Below are 21219 nucleotides of genomic sequence, written 5' to 3'. Positions count from 1 at the left end.
ATAAAAAAGTGACGGATTTTTAGTATGTTGTTCATGGCACTCCCCCCTACCACTGAACAAAAATTCATGACTGCACAATTTTTTCTAATTTTTCTTTGCTGACTTGGATACAGTGTCAATACTCAAGTTCTCAAGTTAATAGCATTCTGTGAAAACATAATATACAGAAAGCTGGTGTTACCTTCTACTGGTACTAACTGCACGAGGTTCGTCAGGCTCCACATCATCTTGAGAGAGTACAGCTGGCAGAAGTTGATTAGCTCTTCCACTGCTTGGGCTACAGCGGCGAGCTGGTGCATGTCTTTCCACCCTGGGTGGTCTGCGAAGGCGACCACTTGTCGTGTGGATGTAACTGACAACAGACACTCGTCGCCTCTGCTGAGAGTCTCGGTGAGCTTTCATTCTGAGGAAAACAGAAGCTGTGGACAACAGAGCTTAAGCTGTGGCTCTAATTTCTAATAATGTGTATGCTGCTATTTTCTCTTAAGGTTACTAACAAGATCAACACAATTTTTATCAGAACAGACTTGTTGCAATTTTTGTCCTGGAAGAGCAGTTGAATGAAATTGACAGTGTCTTGAAAGGAGGATATAAGACGAAGATCAACAAAAGCAAAACTAGGATAATGGAATGTAGTCAAATTAAGTTGGGTGATGCTGAGGGAATTAGATTAGGAAATGAGACACTTAAAGTAGTAAAGGAGTTTTGCTATTTGGGGAGCAAAATAACTGATGATGGTCGAAGTAGAGAGGATACAAAATGTAGTCTGGCAATGGCAAGGAAAGCGTTTCTGAAGAAGAGAAGTTTGTTAACATTGAGTATAGATTTAAGTGTCAGGAAGTCTTTTCTGAAAGTATTTGTATGGAGTGTAGCCATGTATGGAAGTGAATCATGGACGATAACTAGTTTGGACAAGAAGAGAATAGAAGCTTTCGAAATGTGGTGCTACAGAAGAATGCTGAAGATTAGATGGGTAGATCACATAACTAATGAGGAGGTATTGAATAGAATTGGGGGGAAGAGGAGTTTGTGGCACAACTTGACAAGAAGAAGGGACCGGTTGGTAGGATATGTTCTGAGGCATCAAGGGATCACCAATTTAGTACTGGAGGGCATCGTGGAGGGTAAAAATCGTAGAGGGAGACCAAGAGATGAATACACTAAGCAGATTCAGAAGGATGTAGGTTGCAGTAGGTACTGGGAGATGAAGAAGCTTGCACAGGATAGAGTAGCATGGAGAGCTGCATCAAACCAGTCTCAGAACTGAAGACCACCACCACAACAACAACAACAACAACAACAACAACAACTGTTATGTAGGAGAGTCGTAATGAAACTGGCCAAGAAAATATTTACAATGAGACTGATCCTTGTTAACAAATACCACAGAAGATGCAAAAATCATTACCACTGCTGTCGATGCAGCATTGTGCTCAGTTTATCGAACTGTGGGACATGTGTAGCAGGTCTGTCTGAGGGATAGCAGCAATACTGCTGTAGCTCTTCCAGTGTGTCAAGATTATTTGACTGCATCAGACACTTCAATTTAACCCACAGGTAAAGCTCACAGCGAGAGAGATCAGGCGATTGAGGTGACCAGGAGGTTGCAATGCCTCTTCCACTTGTGACAAGGTTGTCGGGGCAGTATATGCTATTGCTCAGTATTGATGAAAAGTTCCACACAGTCTTCCACCCTTAACTTAGATTAGATTAGAATGTTTCTGGACATACTAGTCAACATTAACAGTTTGGTTGAATAATAATTTTACAATGCAGAGACCAAAAATTGCACACCAAACATTGATCTCAAGAATATGTGATGGGTCTTCAAACTACTTCAGTAGCTCTTCTATGCATAATGGCATATGTCCTATGAGATGTGTCTCATCTGAAGAAATTAAAAACTAAGGAAACAACAATCGTGATTCCATTTCCCTCAGGAATCACAAGTAGAACTGAACATGCAAAACTTCGACTGGTTGCTTTTAACTTGTGTATAATAGTAAATTTGTAAGGATGCAGATGCAGGTCTGTTTTGATAACATTTCAACAAGATGATGTCTTAATTCCCACTTGCACAGGTAAATGTCATTCAGACTTTGTTCTGGCCTTTCCTTCACTCGTGCAACATTTTCTTGTGTTCAAACTGTTTTTGGACAGTAACAGTTTTTATTCACCACAGAGCCTATTTTGCTCCATTTTTCCACTAACTTTTGCATTGTAGACTTTGTGGAAGATTTTGCAAATACTTCCAATCTTAAACCATTGCACAAACAGTTCCACTCACATATTTCACACAATGTGCTTCGCGTAACGCAACAATGAACACATGCTATTTACCGTGAACGTCGTTTTGTGTTTTATTCGACTGGTCACTAAACACATCTACTCCTCTCACTCACTCAAATGTAATGATGCAGTGAACTACTCAGTACAGAGAATGGGGGAGATGTGCTTGCACAGACATGTAACAGCATGCCATAGGTTGTAAAAGCAAGAGACTGATGCATCAGTGTCACAGTTTCCAGCATTTTCAGTGATGGCAGTTCTCATGTTCAGTAACAAGGTTCAGTTCCATGGTGGTCTTACTTTTTACAGACCCACAAGCTGTCTCACAAGAGACACTGTAATCCAGTCTCAGATAACTTCTTTTAGACACTGAACCTGCACACGTGAATCTACATACATCCTCTGCAATCCAATGTCCAATGGGAGGCAGAGCCTACTCTGTACTAGTATTTGCAATTTTCTGTTCTATTCCATTTGTGTACTGAACAAGGGAAACACGATTCCGTATATGCTTCTCTGTGTGTCCTTACTCTCAATATCCTCACAATAAATATAAAATGGTGGCAGCAAAACTGTCACACAATCTTCCTCAAATAATGGTTGTTTAAATTTACCCATCGAGGTTTTGAGAGACAATGCTGCCTTTCTTTCAAAGATTCAGATTCTAGTTTCCTGAGCATATCCGTTGCACTTTCACTGTATCAACCTGTTGCAATTCTGACAGCGTGTCTCTCAATTTTTTCACTACCTTCCATCATGCCCACTCGATGAAGACTTCACACAGACAGGAGCAACAGTCTAAATTGTTCGCACTAGTGTCTCATAAGTGGCTCTATGTCCAGACCTATCAGACTTTCCCAAACTCTTTTCAATAAATCTATGTCTGACTTTCAGGCTTTCCCACTGGATCGCCGCAAATACGTTTCTCAGATATGTCGCCAGATAATACTGTGCGAGCCTCATAGTATTTCATCGAAACAACTGTTCAACATTATTGGGTGGTAGCAGTTGCTATTGTCACTGTTGCAAGATGCGACTGGTGATACTTGGCTCCCAGCAGGGAACACTACAAATACTACTTTCATCTAACTGTGAGCTCTTCTCAATGCAAGCATACTTCCTACTCGTGGCCCTGATAAATTTCAAGAAAGATGTGCAAGTACTGTCAGTCGCATCTTGTGGCAGTGTTCAGAGCAACTACCACCACCAGTTGATGATGTCGAATACTTGTTTCGGTGAATGAGCCTGGGACTTCATCAATAACATCTGGCAGCAAACATGAGAAGAATATTTCCTGAAGATTGGTCAGGAAAGCCTGAAAAGTCATGACCAGTAGGACATGGCAAAAGATATAAACGAGTTTGACAAATTATGTACTAAGAGAGGTAGATTGCTGGGCACGCTGGTCCTTTGTATTGAGACACCATGACAAGCAGACTTTCCCTATGTTTGCTAAATTTAAACATAATAACGACTCAGCATCCGCTATTAGAATTAAGCAATGAGCGAGTGCAGTCCTTGTGAGAGAGAGGGTAAGTTACATGCGACAGGAGCTACAAATTGTGCTCATGAAATTACTTTCACTACACCTACATCTATACTCTGCAAACCACTGTGAGATGGAGTGAAGAGGGTACGTCCCATTGCACTAGTTACTAGGGTTTCTTCCCGTTCCACTCACTCATGGAGTGTGTGAACAATGATTATTTGAATGCCTTTGTGCATACTGTAATTATTCTAATCTTATCCTCACGATCTCTAAATGAGTGATAGACATGGGATTACAGTATATTCCTAGTCATCATTTACAGCCAGTTCTTAGAGCTTTGCTAATTAACTTTCTTGGGATGGTTTACATCTGTCTTCGAGAATCTGATAGTTCTGTTCTTTCAACACATAATGATCTTATCAAACCTCTCAGCTGCATCCTGGAGCTGGGTAGATAGCACTGCTTGGACACTAGCTGAGTGGACCAAACAACAAGCAAAGGTTCACCAAATGGCAAAGTAAGCCCCACTTGAAGCCAATCACAAGAAAATGTACCACAATGATGGACTGTGTTTAATCTAATGCAACTGCCCATAAGTTGCAGAAGAGATTCAGTGACATATCTGCTAAATTTTAACCCAAGATTCAGTATAACTTCAGCAGGAGGAGAGGCTCTGTGAGACTTAAGAGTAGACCAAGACCTCATCCGTTTACCTACCAACAAAGGGATCATTGTCGTCCTTCTAGTATGTACTGAGTACAACAGCAAGATAAATGCATTGTGTTATGATCCTGCATATCACAAGCAAGAAGAGGTTTGATTAGGCAAAACTCTCACAAAAACTCTAAGACTTCAAGAGGAGTTTTATTCTGGCAGACATCAAGTGCCTGCATCAACAGCCTGTGGTTCCCCCAGAACTAGAGGACCTATCTAAGAGTAAGAAGAATACGTCACATCTTTGGTCCATAGTAACACTGCAAAAGCAAATCTCCACATTCGGGCCTGGCAGACCAACTGACCGTCATATCGTTTGCAGATGGCATCATCTGATGTTGTATGGAAGGGCATGGGTCAGCACATCAACACACCACTCTCCTTGTTGCTGTTGGCTTCCCTTGGAGCTGCTACTTTTCAATAAGCAGCTCCTCTATAGAGCTCACAATCCTTAGTGCACTCCATTCCAGTCCTCAGATCACTGAAAGATTCCTGGCAGGACCAAGAATCAAACCTGGGTCCTCTACACAGCAGTCAATATGCTGACCACTGAACTATGGAGGTGGACCATAATAACATTGGAGCACTTACTTATTTTGTTTAGCTAAACATCTTACTTCACTGTTCCGACCTCTCGTAGGCAAATGTAACCATAACATTTGGGGTTTAAGGACTTTCATAGGGTGCCTGAAAACAGTCACACTACAACTGTCTGATCCTTTGGTTACACAGATTGTTACTTAATGTAAAGAAGACACGTTAAGTTGCAGACAGGAACCATTAATCGATGCTTACGCAAAGCTTTCGGCCACAGCCTTCATCAGCAAAAGAGAAACACACACCATTCACACACACACAACCAGGCACATATTGCCATGTAGAGCTGGCGGTCGTATGTGCATGAGATGTGCTTGCTTGTGAGTATGAATGGTGTGTGTTTCTCTTTTGCTGATGAACACTGTGGCCAAAAGCTTTATGGATGTGTCTTTTAATTGTGCCTGTCTGCAACTTATGCCTTCTTTACAGAGAGTAGCCATCTGCCTTTTCCTACACTATTGATAGTCATACCAGGAATTTCCACTGTTTGATCTTTTAGTTAGCTTTAATGTTGAATCCTTATTTATGAAAGTGCCCCTACAGAACTCATTGGAGCTTATTAGCAGTAGGTTTGAGAAAGACATTATCTCGTTATTTAAATATGTGATTATCTCGATCTATTTCTCATTTAGCACCCATTACTTTGAAAAAGTGGGAAATGTTGACATGGGAAGACCCATGTCTCCTAAGGTGGCAAACTATTTTATAGCAGACTTTGAGGAAAAAGGACTGCGGTTGATAACTCCCCAATCTTCCTGCCGTTGATGGTATGTTGACAATACACCTCTACCTCTGTTTCTATAGCATTTGAACTCACTCCACTTGAATAATCAATTCACCACAAATGTGGAAAAAATTCGCAGCTCACTATTTCTGGATGTCCTCTTTGCAAGAAAAGGCAACAGAACACTGGGACACAAATGTTTACCACAAACAGATTCACACACAGTTATATTTGCAGATCAAAAGCTGTCGTCTTCCACCAAGCAATAATGTCTTGTGCTCCTGGGTACACACTGATTGCACAATTTAACTCAGCCCCTCTCTGATTGATGAAAGTGCCACTCCAAATTGTTCACACTCGTGACTAACCTCAGTTACATAACTGTATTCCACACCATAGCAATAAGTAGTTATGGCAGATTTAGTATTGATTCGTGTGTGGTGTTGTGCATAGTGACTGTTAATGCTACTTACAATTACTGAGCGAAGAAGCCATATCTGTTCCTTCTAGCAAGTCACCGTCAACTTGTTGTGTCACTTCTACGATGTATAAATATGTTTCAAATTCATTTCCTTTAAAAGCTGTAGAAAGGCTGCTCTGGGAAAAGGAGGTGTGGCATGTCTCAGCAGCCAATGTGCTACGAGCTGATCACAAGCTTTCTCTTGCAGCACTCTCCGCTTGGGAGTCAAGTTAAAGTGTGCGATCTGTTAAGTACGTGTGGTCTCAGATCCTGACAGCCTGCCAGGTGAGCTGCAACACCTAAGAACAATGTTCCAATAGTCTGGCTATCCTGTTAAATAGATATGAAATGCATTCGAATCAAAGTGAGTTCAATTGAGGGATGTGAATGAAGATGCGGAGATACCCACTGCAGTGGTCTTCTGTGGTACTCTGTCTTATGAGAGATCTAACGATTTGTCTTCAGCGTCATCAGTCTAGGCTTGTACTGTTAAGGAGGCCATCCACATCCATACAGCAGATGATCTTATCAACAGGGATTTGGGATTTCAACTGAGCGCTACCTGGAATCCAGCATTGGTTGTCATTAAATTAAAACGAGAGAAACAAGAACCTTCAATCCCTGATCTGATGCAATACATTACAGAGTCAATTCAGCATTTAACCACAGTACAGTTCAACAGCACCATCACTGCTCATAGTACATGTGTGGAAAGCCTCTCTTCGGGTCTCAGCAGGGGGTTCTGATTGCTAGTTTCGTACAACTGTGAGCACCTCTCAGCCGTGTCAATTCCTGCTCATGACCTCATTAAACATTGATGCTGTTATGTATCACCAGTCACGTCTTGCAACAGTGGCTACAGCAATGTCCATCACCTGATGAAGTTGGACAGCTGCTGTGGGACTTCCACAGTGTTATTCTGTAATAAACCCAAGAACTGTAATTGAAAATCTTCGTCTTCCATTTGCCTCACTTATTACACGCCATACTCGTTTGTTCCACTTTGTACTACCTCTTGGTATTACCCCTGAATATTTAGTTGATGTAATATGCCCCAGATGTTCAATACTAATCACCAGAAAGTTATGCAAATACCCATTCAGATCTTGATATAATTTCAAAGTGTGGTTACTTGCCATAACGAAAAAGCAAGATACTGAGTTCATGTTTCAGTCTGTTACACAGTTTCAATCTAGCATGAAGTTTCACTGGTACCTTCCTTCAAATGTTAAGACATGTAAAATTCTTTAGTTCACAATGTCCAGAAATGCAGTATTCTATGACTACAATATCACTGAGTCACCTTATATAAGTACCTGGTGTAACAATCTGTGGGGATATGAAATTGAATGATCATACAGACTCAGTCATGGATAAAGCAGTTGGAAGAAAGTGATTTGTTAATAGAATACTGGGATAATGCAGTCAACATACAAAGGAGAGTACTTATGAAACGCCCATGCAACCCATCCTAGAATATTGCTCATATGTGTGGGACACATACCAAATAGAACAAGGGATACTTAACATATATATAATAGGCAGCATTGTCACAGGTTTGCCTGATTTGCCAAAATGCATCTCAGAAATACTGAGAAACCTGAACTGGGAGACACCTGAAGACAGATGGGAGCAATCCCATGAAAGCCTTTTAACAAAGTTTTGAGAAACAGTATTAAATCAGGGATCAAGCAACTTTTAGCTTTACATTCCCCTACACTTCAATCCCATAGAGACCAGTCAGGCTATAACAGACCACACAGTGACATTAAACAGTCATCCTTCACCTCCTGCCATAAGCAAATGGAATCGGAAGAAACTGTAACAATGAGATGCTGTTTTTTTTTTTTTTTTTTGTTTTTTTTTCCCACACACACACACACACACACACACACACACACACACACACACACACACACACGAGAGAGAGAGAGAGAGAGAGAGAGAGAGAGAGAGAGAGAGAGAGAGAGAGAGAGAGAGAGAGCAGAGAATTGCTCCAAGTACATTTCAATCACACATATTCAATGTCAGGTGACAGTAACGAATCTCTGAATAACAATTTATGTTACACAGTTTCACCTGAGACTGACACACACAGTGTGTCATTCAAGTGCTCTGGTGAATATGTTATTAAGGAGGCACTTTTGATTGGTATTGCTGACAGCTCAACCTGCTATTGACAGTAGATAGCACAACAAGCCTTTATATCAACATTTTTAATGAGAGCTTGGGGTGGTTTCCCAAGGCATGTCCAAGTTTACAATGGGAACTGGAATTACTAGAGTATGGGCCAGTTTCCTCTTATATTTCTTCCATGAAGCAAAATAAATAAATTTTCTAAATTTTGCTGTAAGTGTTTCAACAGGGATGATAATATGAATAAGAAGATACCACTACAGGTTTCATCATAATGTAGTCTGCTCTGTTATTTTTATCTTGGCCTACTGACGATTACCGATAATGTGTGCACAGACAAAAAATTTCATTCTTATTATGAAGAGGGGCTGGTTTGAATTAACTTTGTGAGTTTATGCAGTGGTTAAGAAAAAATCTAAATATTTTAAAATTCGTTTTTTTTTTTTTTTAATGCATTTCAGTTACACCTGCGCTGAACACATTAAATTAATACATTGTGTTTGTTATTCTTGTTTATACTATTATTACAATTCTGCAGTATGCATTTTTGTAGCTGTTACTGTTTGTCATTTTGTTCATAGTGATAGATTTCTACGATGTATAACAACTGCTGAGGTAAGAAACAAATGGAAAATTACATTTTTTCTTCTTTCTTGAGACACAATTTGGACATATTCTAAAGTTTCCTCTGTCCACTAATAGAAGTGTTCCCAGGTCTGAGCGGCAAGAGATGGCGGCCATGTATGCATGAGGTGTGCTTGCTTGTTTGAATAAATGTATGTGGATTTCTTTTCTAAAGAAGGCTTTGGCCAAAAGCTAAATCATAACAGTCTTTTCGTTGTGCTGTCTGCAACTCAATGTGTCATATTTACGGTGAGTAGCAATCTATCCTTTTCTGTATTTTGTAGATAAATTCAATGGTCATTCTTCCCATATCACATCAATGGATGAAAAGGAACTGAAATTGCTCTCTGACATGATCTTACAAATTTACAGAGTATAGATAATAAAAATAAAATTAGCTACTGGAGAAGGGTATATTTTATATTTTTAATGCTTGAGAAAGGTTTTAGTGATTTTGTGGAAAACAATTCATCATTCGTATGTGTTCTTGTCTGTGGTTCATGTCCCATTGGCAGTTGTGGATAGAGAATTTTCAAATAAAAACACGAAACTATATTGAGGGTACTCTGCCACAGCAGTAAAGTTACAAGAAAGGGGAGTATAATAAACACAGGTGGAAAAATCAGAGTGGGAAGGGGTGAAGGGGTGACGAGGGGAGGGGGCGGCTCAAAAGCAACAGGATACATTTAATGCAGTTGGAAGGGAATGAAAGGAAACAAGGGGGATGCAGTACCAGAAATGGCCAATCTAGTTTGAGACCATAAGACTATGAGAACAAAACCTGTTGATAAGAATACTGTTAACTGGTAGTGAAACCTTTGCTACCTGCCCTCACCAATACAATTACTTTTCTATGTCAATGGAACAGGCATAATAAAAAAATCTTGTTAATTTATCCACATGCTGTGACTCCTTCCTGTCCCAATCACACATTGGGTGTCAAATGGATGCTGATATGATATGCCTTTGTGCTAATTGTGGTTAAAAGTTATGTAGTGGATCACCTTGCATTTTTCATAGTTTATGTGCAATATACATACATAAGATGCATCTGGTGCAAACATAAAAATTAGGCTATGCTACAGATCCATCTGTTGATATAACCTATACTCTGCCTCCACATTCACTGGTTTCAACAGATCACAAATACCTTATCAACTTCTACCTAACCTAGACCTCGAGCTACACTACCGATCACTCTGTCACAACAACCAAGTTTTCAGGAGGGGGAGGGGGGGGGGGGTGTATCCAGTAACACACACTATTAATCTAACATAACTTTTACAGTACTTTTTGGAAATAGCGTGTATATGCCAAGAAGAGTCTACAGATTTCATTTAGAAAACAAGTTCTTGGAATCTCCAAAGCAGATGTCCAGGACATATAACACAGCTTTTCTTTTTTTATTTCTACCAAGTCATACTTTTGAGACTTTCTTTGACAGTCCCCTTGGAGTCACAAAATAATCTTATTGTTTACTTCAGTCTTCCTGTATAGCATCTACAAGTATCTCACTTAGTACTACCAGGTATCTGAATGCAAAAACTTGGCATTTCACCACATTTTACGCATGGTTAACTGTACCGATGTCATCAGTTACTTCGGTACATAGACCCTGTTTTCTGTTCTGTGTGAATCTTTCATTTTGGATATTCTTGTATGTCTACATGAACAGGGTATTCTCTGGTGTCAGAAAATTATATAAAAAACTTTATGACCACCAAAGCAGCTATTTTCATGATTTATTTATAGCTGAATGACTAATACAATACAAAACAAAACAGAATCTGTTGTATCAATGGCAATAGTTAATGCACTTCTAACAACAAACACTGGAATACAGCTAAAGGGTCATTCCATACTAAGTCATGCAGGGCCCTACACCCATCTGTCACAGATGTTTATGAAAATTTATATTTGAATTGTATGCATAAAGACAAGAAAATCTTCCAAGTTTCATCCAACTCTAACAAGTAGTTTCTGAGTTATCACCATTTAAAGTTTTAGGCTAATTGTATTTCTGAGGGTGATTAAGATAAAACTAAAGTGTGCACACTTTTACAGAATTTGAAGCAAAATCATTAGTTTTGAAGCTAGAGCCTTGAGACTGATGGATCTACAAAATATGATTTATAATGTTCATTCATATTGAAAAACTGTACTAAAACTCAAAATATTGTTAATTTCAAAACTGTGATGTAGACGTAGAAAATTATGAATAGCTAAAATCTCTCTTCAAATAACCCAATACAACCATATATTTATGAAAACAGCAAAAAATTACATTTCAAATGGTGCAAAAAATTGGTGGGGTTCTTAGTTGTAAAAATTATATAACAAAATGAAATCAAATTTTGTAATTTACATTGTAAAATACATGTTTGATACAATAATCAAATATTTGAAGTCAATACAACTGTGAAAATACCAGATTAACTCAAGTTTTATGTATCAATCATTTTAAAATAAAAGACACATACATTGAGAATTTTACAAAATAGGTTTCCTTACATTTGAATACATGAATTGGCAATTACTCGTTTTCAAACAAATCCTTTGTATAAAGAGGTCTCGATAACTTTAATAATTATTCAGTTGAAGTATTATACTACGTTTATATGAAGCTGTGTGTACAATACCTACACTTAAATGTCCATTAAGGATTATTTTTTCAATAAAGAATTGAAATTGTTCCATGTTTTGATGGTTTCCTTTTGGGAATTAGCATCAATCTTATATGATCTGCTGAACTGAGATGCAACCTCTGGAGGAGCTATTACACATAGAAGATGGGCTGGTGGAACAGGACATCTTTCTTCTTTTTGAGGCCAAAAGAAAGTTCTCGCTGGTACATGAGGGTGGATAAAAACAATGTCACAGTTCCCTTCTTCATTGAAAACCAGAACCATTCCAATCCACCAGTTTTTTTCATAAAAACATGCAACAAAAGAATGTAGTTTACAGCCAAATGAGTGAGTTCAGACTTGGAAATTTTGTTGAAACAAAAATTTTTTTATGACTGTCCCAACTAATGAACCTAATTTCTTCGCAAGAAGATGGCCTAAAATAATTGAAACTTCATGTACCCACTATTGTTTAACCCATTTGAAATCTAGTTTCAAGCATTGTTCCTTTAGTTTCAATTTCTTCTTCCTTTAAACAGTATATTTTTGAGAATAAACTTTAACAGAAATTGTACATTTGTTCAGCGCATATAATCTGCCCACTTTGCCTACTGCTCAGCAAGATTTTTTTGTAACAGTTCTCTTGACTGTTGTCCTGATTCCATCGCATGTTGTTTTACCGTGACTCATAGCATGAAATGACCAGCTTGTGATTAATTTAAAATCTTTATAATGAAAACATAAACTTATCATGCTTTCGAAGTTTTTATACTGAGCACTGCAACCATCCATAAAATACTCAATTTGATCAGCAACAGGCAAGTTTTGTTTTATGAAATCTATGGTTTTTTCTTGTACTGAATAAACAAATGGTGAATCATGCTTTAGATCATCTGAAATGAAACACAATGTTTCTTTTATGGTGGAATATTCATTTTTAGAAAAAAAAAATCACTACTGGATGAACTGAGCAGCTCAAGTGGCCCCAATGGTAGGACGGCACTTCATTTTGCAGAATGAATTTATAGTTTTCTGCAAAATCCATAAGAACTAAAACCTCATTAAATGCCAAATTTTCTTTTCTCTGTTTCATGTAAGAGTTTTGAGTTTTTGTGATATAAAAATGAGGTATCAGAGACTCAATTTTTTTAATAGTAAAATCAGTCAACTCATTGCAAGGTGGTAGCATTGTTTGTAAAGTCATTCTGCCATCATTTGAAACCCACTGCGAAAATTTAATGTCTTCATCTTCATCATAGTCTTCTAGTATTTCTCTTAGATGTTTCAGTCTTAAGGAGCAAAATTTGGAAAATCCAATTTTAATATTTGAGTGTTTTTCTTTAAACACAATAAACAGTTCCTCTGAATTGCATAAAAGGATTCTTTTCTACTTTTAAGTATTTTTTGTATACTAACTTTGTCTTTAGCACATGGCAACAAGAAAGAAAATTCGTCATCTCCATAAAACAGTTGGACAGGGTTTGTTTCTTTCTTAGGGAAGGATTCTGCCATGTTTGGGTTCTGTCAAAACCAAAACATCTTTCTCGTTTGCAAGCATTCTGGCTTTTCGCAATAAATATTCTCGTACATTATATTTTTCCACAAGTTTTCTGCAAGACTAAGACTTTGAGTGATTGTTAATATCTGTAATTTTTTCCCCATGTGGTAAATTTTGTCTACAGTTTTCCCTTTATAACATCACAAAGTGATCAAGATTCTCAGATTTTTTCCTTCAATTCATTACCTTTAGTTGCATTGTCAGATTCAGTTGAATTGTTGTATTCCTATACTTTCAAAACAAATAACAACTTTTTTTAACCTGAACTTTTGCCTTTTTAAACTTCTTTTTAGCATAATTTTCCTTCGATTAGGTAGATAATGACTGACGTTTAAGTGCTGTCACACCCAACTCTAAAAGCATTTCGTTCAACTTTTCTCGTTCTACTACTCTTTTTGCAGTGGTTAATTCACTTTCAAGTAGAGCAATATCATGAAAAGTAGACATTGCCTCATTCAACAGTTTTCTACGTGTATTGCACAACAGCGTTCCTGGCACTAAAATAATTGTCTTATTTTCCTTAACACAGTCTGCTTTTTCCAGAGTAATTATCCTGAAATCTTTCTTCTTGGTTGAAGGTACAGAATGTTTTTAAATTGATCACATTAGGATTTTTGGTTCCTTTCCAAAATACTTTAAAAAATAACGTAAATGATGGGAACAAATGTCATCTGTTTCATGGTACTGCTTATTGGTATGCCAAACTAAAATTAATACACACACACACACACACACACACACACACACACACACACACACACACACACACACACAAAATAATAGTTTTAAAAATAAAATTACAACTGTCTTTATATAACAAGTATTTAAAATGTCACTACGCACAAAACACTAGGCAGTTAACATGAACAGAACCAAATGCACACTGATAGACTTGCAGTACAGGCAGGCTGTGAGGGGAGGGAGGATTTCACATCCTGACTTGAACTGCATGTCTTGACGAAGACACCTGGCAGACTGCTCAATTTTTCATGTGTGTACTTGCATAGTAGTACTGCCTTAATTGAACTTCAACACACTTTCGACTCCAAAAATGTTGTATGTTTCTTGACTTTAACTTCAACTAAAGAAAACAAAAAACATAAATAAAATTACAACTCAACTACAGTAAAATATTTGCCCCAATTTAAAAATATATAACAAAAAATGTACTAATAAATTACTGTTTTCTTTTGCTGATCTTTCAAATTATAGTTTTAAAACCTTTTACTTAAAATATAACCTTTTTGAACTTTAAACTCCAGTCCTATACATTTTGAACAGATAAAACTTGTTTTGACCTCAATATAAGATCAAATTGTTACAACTTGGAACCCCCAGCAATTTTTTTGCACCATTTAAAAGGTAATTTTATGCCGTTTTCAAAAATATATGGTTGTATTGAGTTATTTGCAGAGATATTAGCTATTCATAATTTTCTACACCTACGACACAATTTTGAAATTAACAATATTTTGAGTTTCAGTACGGTTTTTCAATATGAATGAACATTATAAATCGGAATTTTGTAGATCTAACAGTTTCAGTGTTTAATTTAGAACAAACCAGTGAAAATTTCAAGGCTCTTGCTTCAAATTCTGTAAAAGCATGCACACTTTAGTTACATCTTAATCGTCCTAAGAAATACAATTAGCCTAAAACTTTAACTGGAGATAACTCAGAAACTGCTTGTTAGAATTCGATGAAACTTTGGATATTTTCTTATCTTTATGTATACATTTCACATATAAATTTTGGAACAAATCTAAAAGCCTTGGGTTTTATATCTACTTTTGGCTGGATGATTGTGTGTAGAATGATCTAAACTATAACTTTTCCTTATTTTGTTGATATTTCACCCTGACTTTAACTTACCTTCATCGAAAAAGAGCAAGGAAGGACTGGAACTTAAGATTTAAGAGGACAAAGATGGGGAAGGAAGTTGGCTATGTCCTTGGAAATGTCTCAGTGTTCACTTCAATTGACAAAGGAAAGATAAATCTGGATGAATTGACTGGGTTTTGATTGTCATTCTACCCAAGTATGAGCCCAGTACTTTCACCACTGTCAATTCAAACTTTTTTTTCTCTTCACATTACTGAGACAAATTGTGTGTAATGGTACCACAGAATATTCAACAGTTTTCCAGTGAAAACTGTTTGCAGGAGTCAGGTTTCTGGGGATGAATAGCATTTTAAAATCCAGTAATATGTTGTTCTGTATGCAAAATATTGTACAGCTGCTTGCATTTTAATTGGTTATATTTACATTTTGCTACAAATGTGGTTCAATGGTATGCTTCAAACATGGCAGGCTTCAAAAAGGTACATAGCTGATAGCAGGAGATTGTTATGTACTGAATGAAAAATTAAGTTCCTCTCAATACTGTTTTTTGGCGAATCTCGCAGGTTGTTATTTTAAACATCAGTGTTGCCTTCCATATACATTATATTGCACAGGCAAGCAAAGTTGACACTCAGCGCGATGGTTGATAGGAGCGGCCGCAAAGGCATTTCCCATTTACAACCGCTCCCACTGCCCAGCGCTCCGAGTGTCAACTTTGTTTGCGCAATTAATATATGAAAATATAATCCAATTCTGTGATCAAGAAGAAAGATCTCGTAATAAAACATGGGAATCTCTCTAACTTACAAGTGCTGAATTACACAGTTTTCTGACATGGAAAATATTTAGATAAGAGTTACTCAAAAATGTTTCTCTTGAGAAAATAATCCCAAACAAGTAACATTAATAAATTAAATAAAACTTTCCAGTCATGTTCATCAACAAATTCATACTGGAATCATATTGTCTGGACTGTAAATCTATGGAACAATTCATCTTTTCACAATTCATCTGATTTACTAAAGAAAAAAAAAACCATATGTAAAGGGTTATGTTGTCTGATGTAACTATAATTACATATCTACGCAGACAGCAGACTTGAGTAAAAGGAATAGAATCTCGTAAAGACTTATTTATATATATTACATAAGAATCGTCCTTAACATTATTTAAAAGTTGCCATTTTCACAGAAAAATTTAGAAATGCATCATCTCAGCTTCCTGGCACTGTGCAAGGCCTAATAAAGTCTCGGGTCATACGATACTGTGATTTTTATTTATGATATGTGTAACAAGGCACTTTCTTGTTTTAGAATTCTGGAATACTTCTAGTGAATATTCATATATTTTTGTGTCATTTGTACAAGTAAAACTACATTACACAATCCGTATACGAGGAATCAGAGAGTATTGCTTCAGCGAAATAATATTGTTCTCCCATGAAGAGTTGAATATATATAGATATATTTTTTTCCTAATAAAAATATTCTCCCGTCATATGAACGATTCTTGCTAGGTTTACTACCACCAGTGTCAGTGGTAATTTGGTAAGCAATTCCGTATAAAGTATTATTTTTGTCGGCACCCGCAATGAAAACTATTTATATTTCGGTATATATGAGCAAAATACAAGCATCTATGAATAAGCGTAACTGCTTACTGAGGTGCCGTATGTTGTTATTACCTCTGTAAATTGGAAGTCACATGAATACACGTAAAGAGTGTATTGTTTTTCTTTTCTTTTTTGCATTTATACAGAGACTACATAGATTAATAACTTCTAAACACAATATTACAGAAGCGTGTTGACAGCACAGTAAACAGTGCCTCTAACCTAAAACAGTAACACCCGCAATGACAGATGTTTGTTATGTTCCAGCACGATAGTAGTCTTCCATTTAAAACTAATTTCACATCCTTTTCCCTCATACTGCATCTACTAATTTGTGTCTGTTGTGTTCCTGACAGAACGTATTGCTAATGGATTCGTACTTGTTTCGTCGATAAATATATATACTCACATTTCACTCTTAACAAACGAACAGTTCAGAACCAAGCTATTGTTAGATACTAAAATAAAACAAGAGCTAACAACCAGCCAGGTTATTTTTCTTTCGAATTTGACGCACAATTTAAATTTCGTATGCGCGGCAGGAAATCAACAAAGATACGCAGGAAATTGACTCAGATGTTTCAATGACAAAGAAGCATCTGCAAGCAGTGAAATGACTACGCACAAGAACATTCCCACACATTTCCCATCACATTTAGTTCCAGGTATTTCTTTCTATAGAATATAAGTCTCTATGTACGGGTGATTAGACCAAGATTAATTATACATGCAAGAGGTCCCTGAGTATGGATTGCGAGATCAGTATGTAATTTGGAGAAAAAGATAACCATTGCTTATATTGTGGATGGTTTGTAGGAAACGTAATTTAAGTACTGTAAAAATTACAACAAATACATTATCAGTGCCTACATCAACAACCAAAAATGTGCTAAAATTTCATAAGAGTGTTGCGTCTATAAAGCCGGGTTCACAAACGCAACGGAAGTTGGCACACAAACAGACCGATCAATGAAACTTCCATAGCAACTAAATAGTTATAAATCACATATTTTGATTATCAAATACGCCGGGAGAAACTCAAGAATCACACATAAATTATAGCCTACTTAAAAAACTTACTACTTTTAAGTTTATTTAGAAAAAAGACAGGGAGCAGTTTCTTCAAAATACCTACCAGATACTTGTGTGAGCATGTTAAAAATAATGCTATTACTGCTCTTAAATTGATCATTATACACTATTTGGTAAGCTGGCATGGCAACAAAATAATGTAGATTATGATTTATTTTGTAGGCCCTATGGTGAGGACCAAGCAACTCTGCCATCATGATTTTCTTTCTCTCCTTTTTTAAATGGTATCTGCCCTGAGCGACGGTACATAGTTTAACAGGAACGTAATATTAATGCTCTGCATGCAAGATTGCTGGTAGTTCAATGCTTTGCTGGTGCAGTTACTTTATGTGATGGAACTGAATGATGTTTCTGTTATATGATATGTATGAGTTGTTGTCGTTGTTGTTGTGGTCTTCAGTGTATGAGTAAGTAAGTACTATTCAGATATTAGTGAAAGGTGATTTGCAGTTTCACTGCCGCTCATTTAAGTCTATAAATGATGGAAACCAACGCGACTCTGGCCGTACATTCACATTCTCGTAATGGCAACTTCAATGTTCTTAAATGGTTGCCAAGCGGATTTGAGGGAGTAACAAGTTTTCTAGTGATAGTATAATTGAAGATTGAGTGTACCATTAATAAAGGAAATTACCAATTGTGTTACAGTGCCTTTTGGTCCATGAAGCGTAACTCGAAAATTCATCATAGAATAATTTTAATATTTCATTTTATTTACTTAGTGAGGGCTGAAAGATTAAAATTTTAGTTTTTAAATGAGTTTTAGGTCATCGCCAGTAGCATCCAATGTCAAAGAAGAAACCTGAAATCATCCTTTTGGGAATGTGGTATAAAATTGGGAACGATGACAGATAATCACAAGATGTCAAGTATCAAAGTGTCACTTCTAGCTTCATTAGAGCCAGGATTGCACCTATAAAATGAGTATCTTATTTTGAATTGCTATTAAACCTCACTTCAACAAGTATTCGATACTGACCTTTGGTATTCTAAAGTAATTCACGAATGAATCATCAGCTACAGATGTTAAATCTACTACAAATTTGTTTGATGCAATTGTGTTATCTCTTTTGCGAAGTTATTTTTTTGTATCATGTTATATTTGTGATTAACTAACTATATTTATTTTTTGTTAATTTTATTTTTGTGATTTATTACCAAAAACTGGTGATATGTATACCTCCCACAGATTTTTGTGAGCTGTTACTTCGTTGATAAGTGTATTTCCCACTCTAGAGATGAAGCAGTTTTTCCCGAATTCACAAGTGACAATAGTACTGATCTCGTAATAAACAGAAAGTAGTAGTTGTAGCAGTTTTATGCACCTAGTACAGTGTACTATTACAAGATGTATAAGAATTTTGGATAGCTGGGCTTGTTTAAATTTGCTACTGCTACCTGAGCCTTTACAGCCTCTGGCAATGTCTCCAGCATCGCAAGAAAAAACGTTAGGCAGAGAATTACCCCTTGGAGAAGAGCGTAATGCCCATGAAACAAAAATCGCCAGGGACACAGACACTGCCAATGAGAGCCTGCATAACATATATAGAGTGTTAGAAACTAATAAAATAAGATATTTTATAGCTAATTGTTGAAATTACTTCGTGTGTCACCTCTATTAGTGTTAAGGTTGCTAAAAAGGCTATTCACTTCTTCACAAAAGTTAGAACCTATACAGACATTGAACTTTTAAGCAGTTACCCCATCAAAAACTGGAAAATGTTGCATAAACCACAGTCAATTTGAGGCAGATCGGTCATATTGGAATTTGAGCCAAATACCACCTGACGATGTTCATTAAGGTAAGATATATTCATTAAGGTAAGATATATTCAGTATGTAAACATTTACTATGTGTATTTGTTCTGTTTTGTACAATTTTATAGAGTAAGAGTGTGTCGTGCAAGAGAACTAAATCACTATAAAGGAGATCAAGGTAATCAGTAAGTTGAATAATGTGGGTATTATCAGTACAAAAACGGATGTTTCGTTCCTTCATGTCAATGTGTATTTAGGAGTGTGAGTGGAAAAGAACAACTTATCTTATAAGTAACACAGTAATAAAGTCCCTGGTCATAACTGTATGCTGTATTTTGTAATACTTACATAATAAAATTGTGAATCCATCATCTCTGTATGTGTGTTAGAAATTAACCAAGTGAAGTGCATTATTTATGATGAAGACTTACTTGCCTACTTGTATGTATGTATTTCTCTGCTGTAATAGCTGTTGCAAATGAAATAAAACAGTGATTGTAAACTTAGGTGATCTTAAGTCCATGGTGTGACGAGTGTTGGGAGAAAGGAACAATGTATACTCACTGGACAGCAGACCTGATACTTGCCAACTATCATAAATTCTGCAAGTAAAATAAACAATTCTGCTTAATATCAAGACACTAAAATCTTCAATTCTCTCTACTACAGGGGATAATGAGGTGTCTGGCGTTTATTAAAGTAAAAAAAATCATTCCTCAAATAACATCATTATGACTTAGTATGATAATTTACTTCCACAGTTCCTGATCTTTTGTCATTCACTTTGTTCAGTTCTTTGAAGAAAATCCTTCAGAACGAATTGAATTTATCTCTATCTTGGCTGGTACTGCGTTTTACTGAGCAATACCACTTATACACAGTACAATATATTGAGGGAACATCAATATATTTAAAGCTATGCAGTCTCTATCTTTCAATATATTGTGCAAACCATCAATAACGCTCTCGGATGGTGAATATTATTGCGCAGTACTTAGTAACGTGGTAAAGTTTGGGCTTCATAAGGGTATTTCAATGGATCTGGAAATGATGTTGAACTATGCCCAATCCAGTGGTGTCGAAACTGTTAATTACGGAACTGAAGTACATGAAGGTGTGACTTCCTCTATCCATACATGATCAATGTGTTTGTTACAGTAAAACCATTTTTCAAGAAAGGTAACAAAACTAATTAGTTTATGAAACTACCATCCCATATCTCTTCTAAATGGCTTCTCAAAAATATTGGAGGAATTGATGTATAAAAGAATTTAAACCACCTCAATAATCACAACATTTTCAACATAAACCAATTTTGTTTCTAAAAAGCAGATCAACAGAGTGGGCTATTTGCTCTCCCACAAACGAAATTCGTGAGTCAATAAGTAAAAAGAATGACATGTTGGAATTTTCTGTGATGTGTCAAAGGCCTTTGCGTTTGAAGACCACAACATTCTCTCAGAATAAGAGCGATCTGTATTGTTTGAATGGCAGCACCAGTAGGTGGGCTGGATCATATCTACAGATCAGGAAACAGAAGGTGATGGTACTGATAGCTGTCCAGTTTCATTTAACTAGAGCACATTAAAATGTGGAGTACTACAAAGATACATTTTGGAACATTAACTGTTTGTTATCTTCATCAACGATCTTCCACTTGGTACAAACACTGACAGCAAACTTACTCTTTTTGCTAATGA

At 36.6% G+C, this 21219-nt stretch overlaps 1 protein-coding gene across 3 annotated transcripts in view; it reads right to left on the bottom strand.

The window, feature by feature from the left end:
* The window catches only part of LOC126292139 (uncharacterized), a 670252-nt gene extending 653022 nt beyond the window's left edge, over positions 1 to 17230 (bottom strand). The window contains exons 1-2 of one of the 3 annotated variants that reach the window (XM_049985977.1): positions 17079 to 17230; positions 182 to 403 (exon numbers count right to left, since the gene is read on the bottom strand). In XM_049985977.1, the coding sequence (XP_049841934.1) occupies positions 182 to 402 (221 nt within the window). In that variant the 5' untranslated portion in view covers position 403; positions 17079 to 17230. Of the gene's footprint in view, positions 1 to 181; positions 420 to 17078 lie in introns of all 3 variants that reach the window. The other 2 variants (XM_049985976.1, XM_049985978.1) reach the window with 2 other exon arrangements.
* Positions 17231 to 21219: the final 3989 nt, after the last annotated feature.

Source organism: Schistocerca gregaria, chromosome 9 (genome assembly GCF_023897955.1).
Source record: "Schistocerca gregaria isolate iqSchGreg1 chromosome 9, iqSchGreg1.2, whole genome shotgun sequence".
Lineage (NCBI taxonomy): Eukaryota > Metazoa > Arthropoda > Insecta > Orthoptera > Acrididae > Schistocerca > Schistocerca gregaria.
This window is presented reverse-complemented; position numbering and strand designations above follow the sequence as displayed.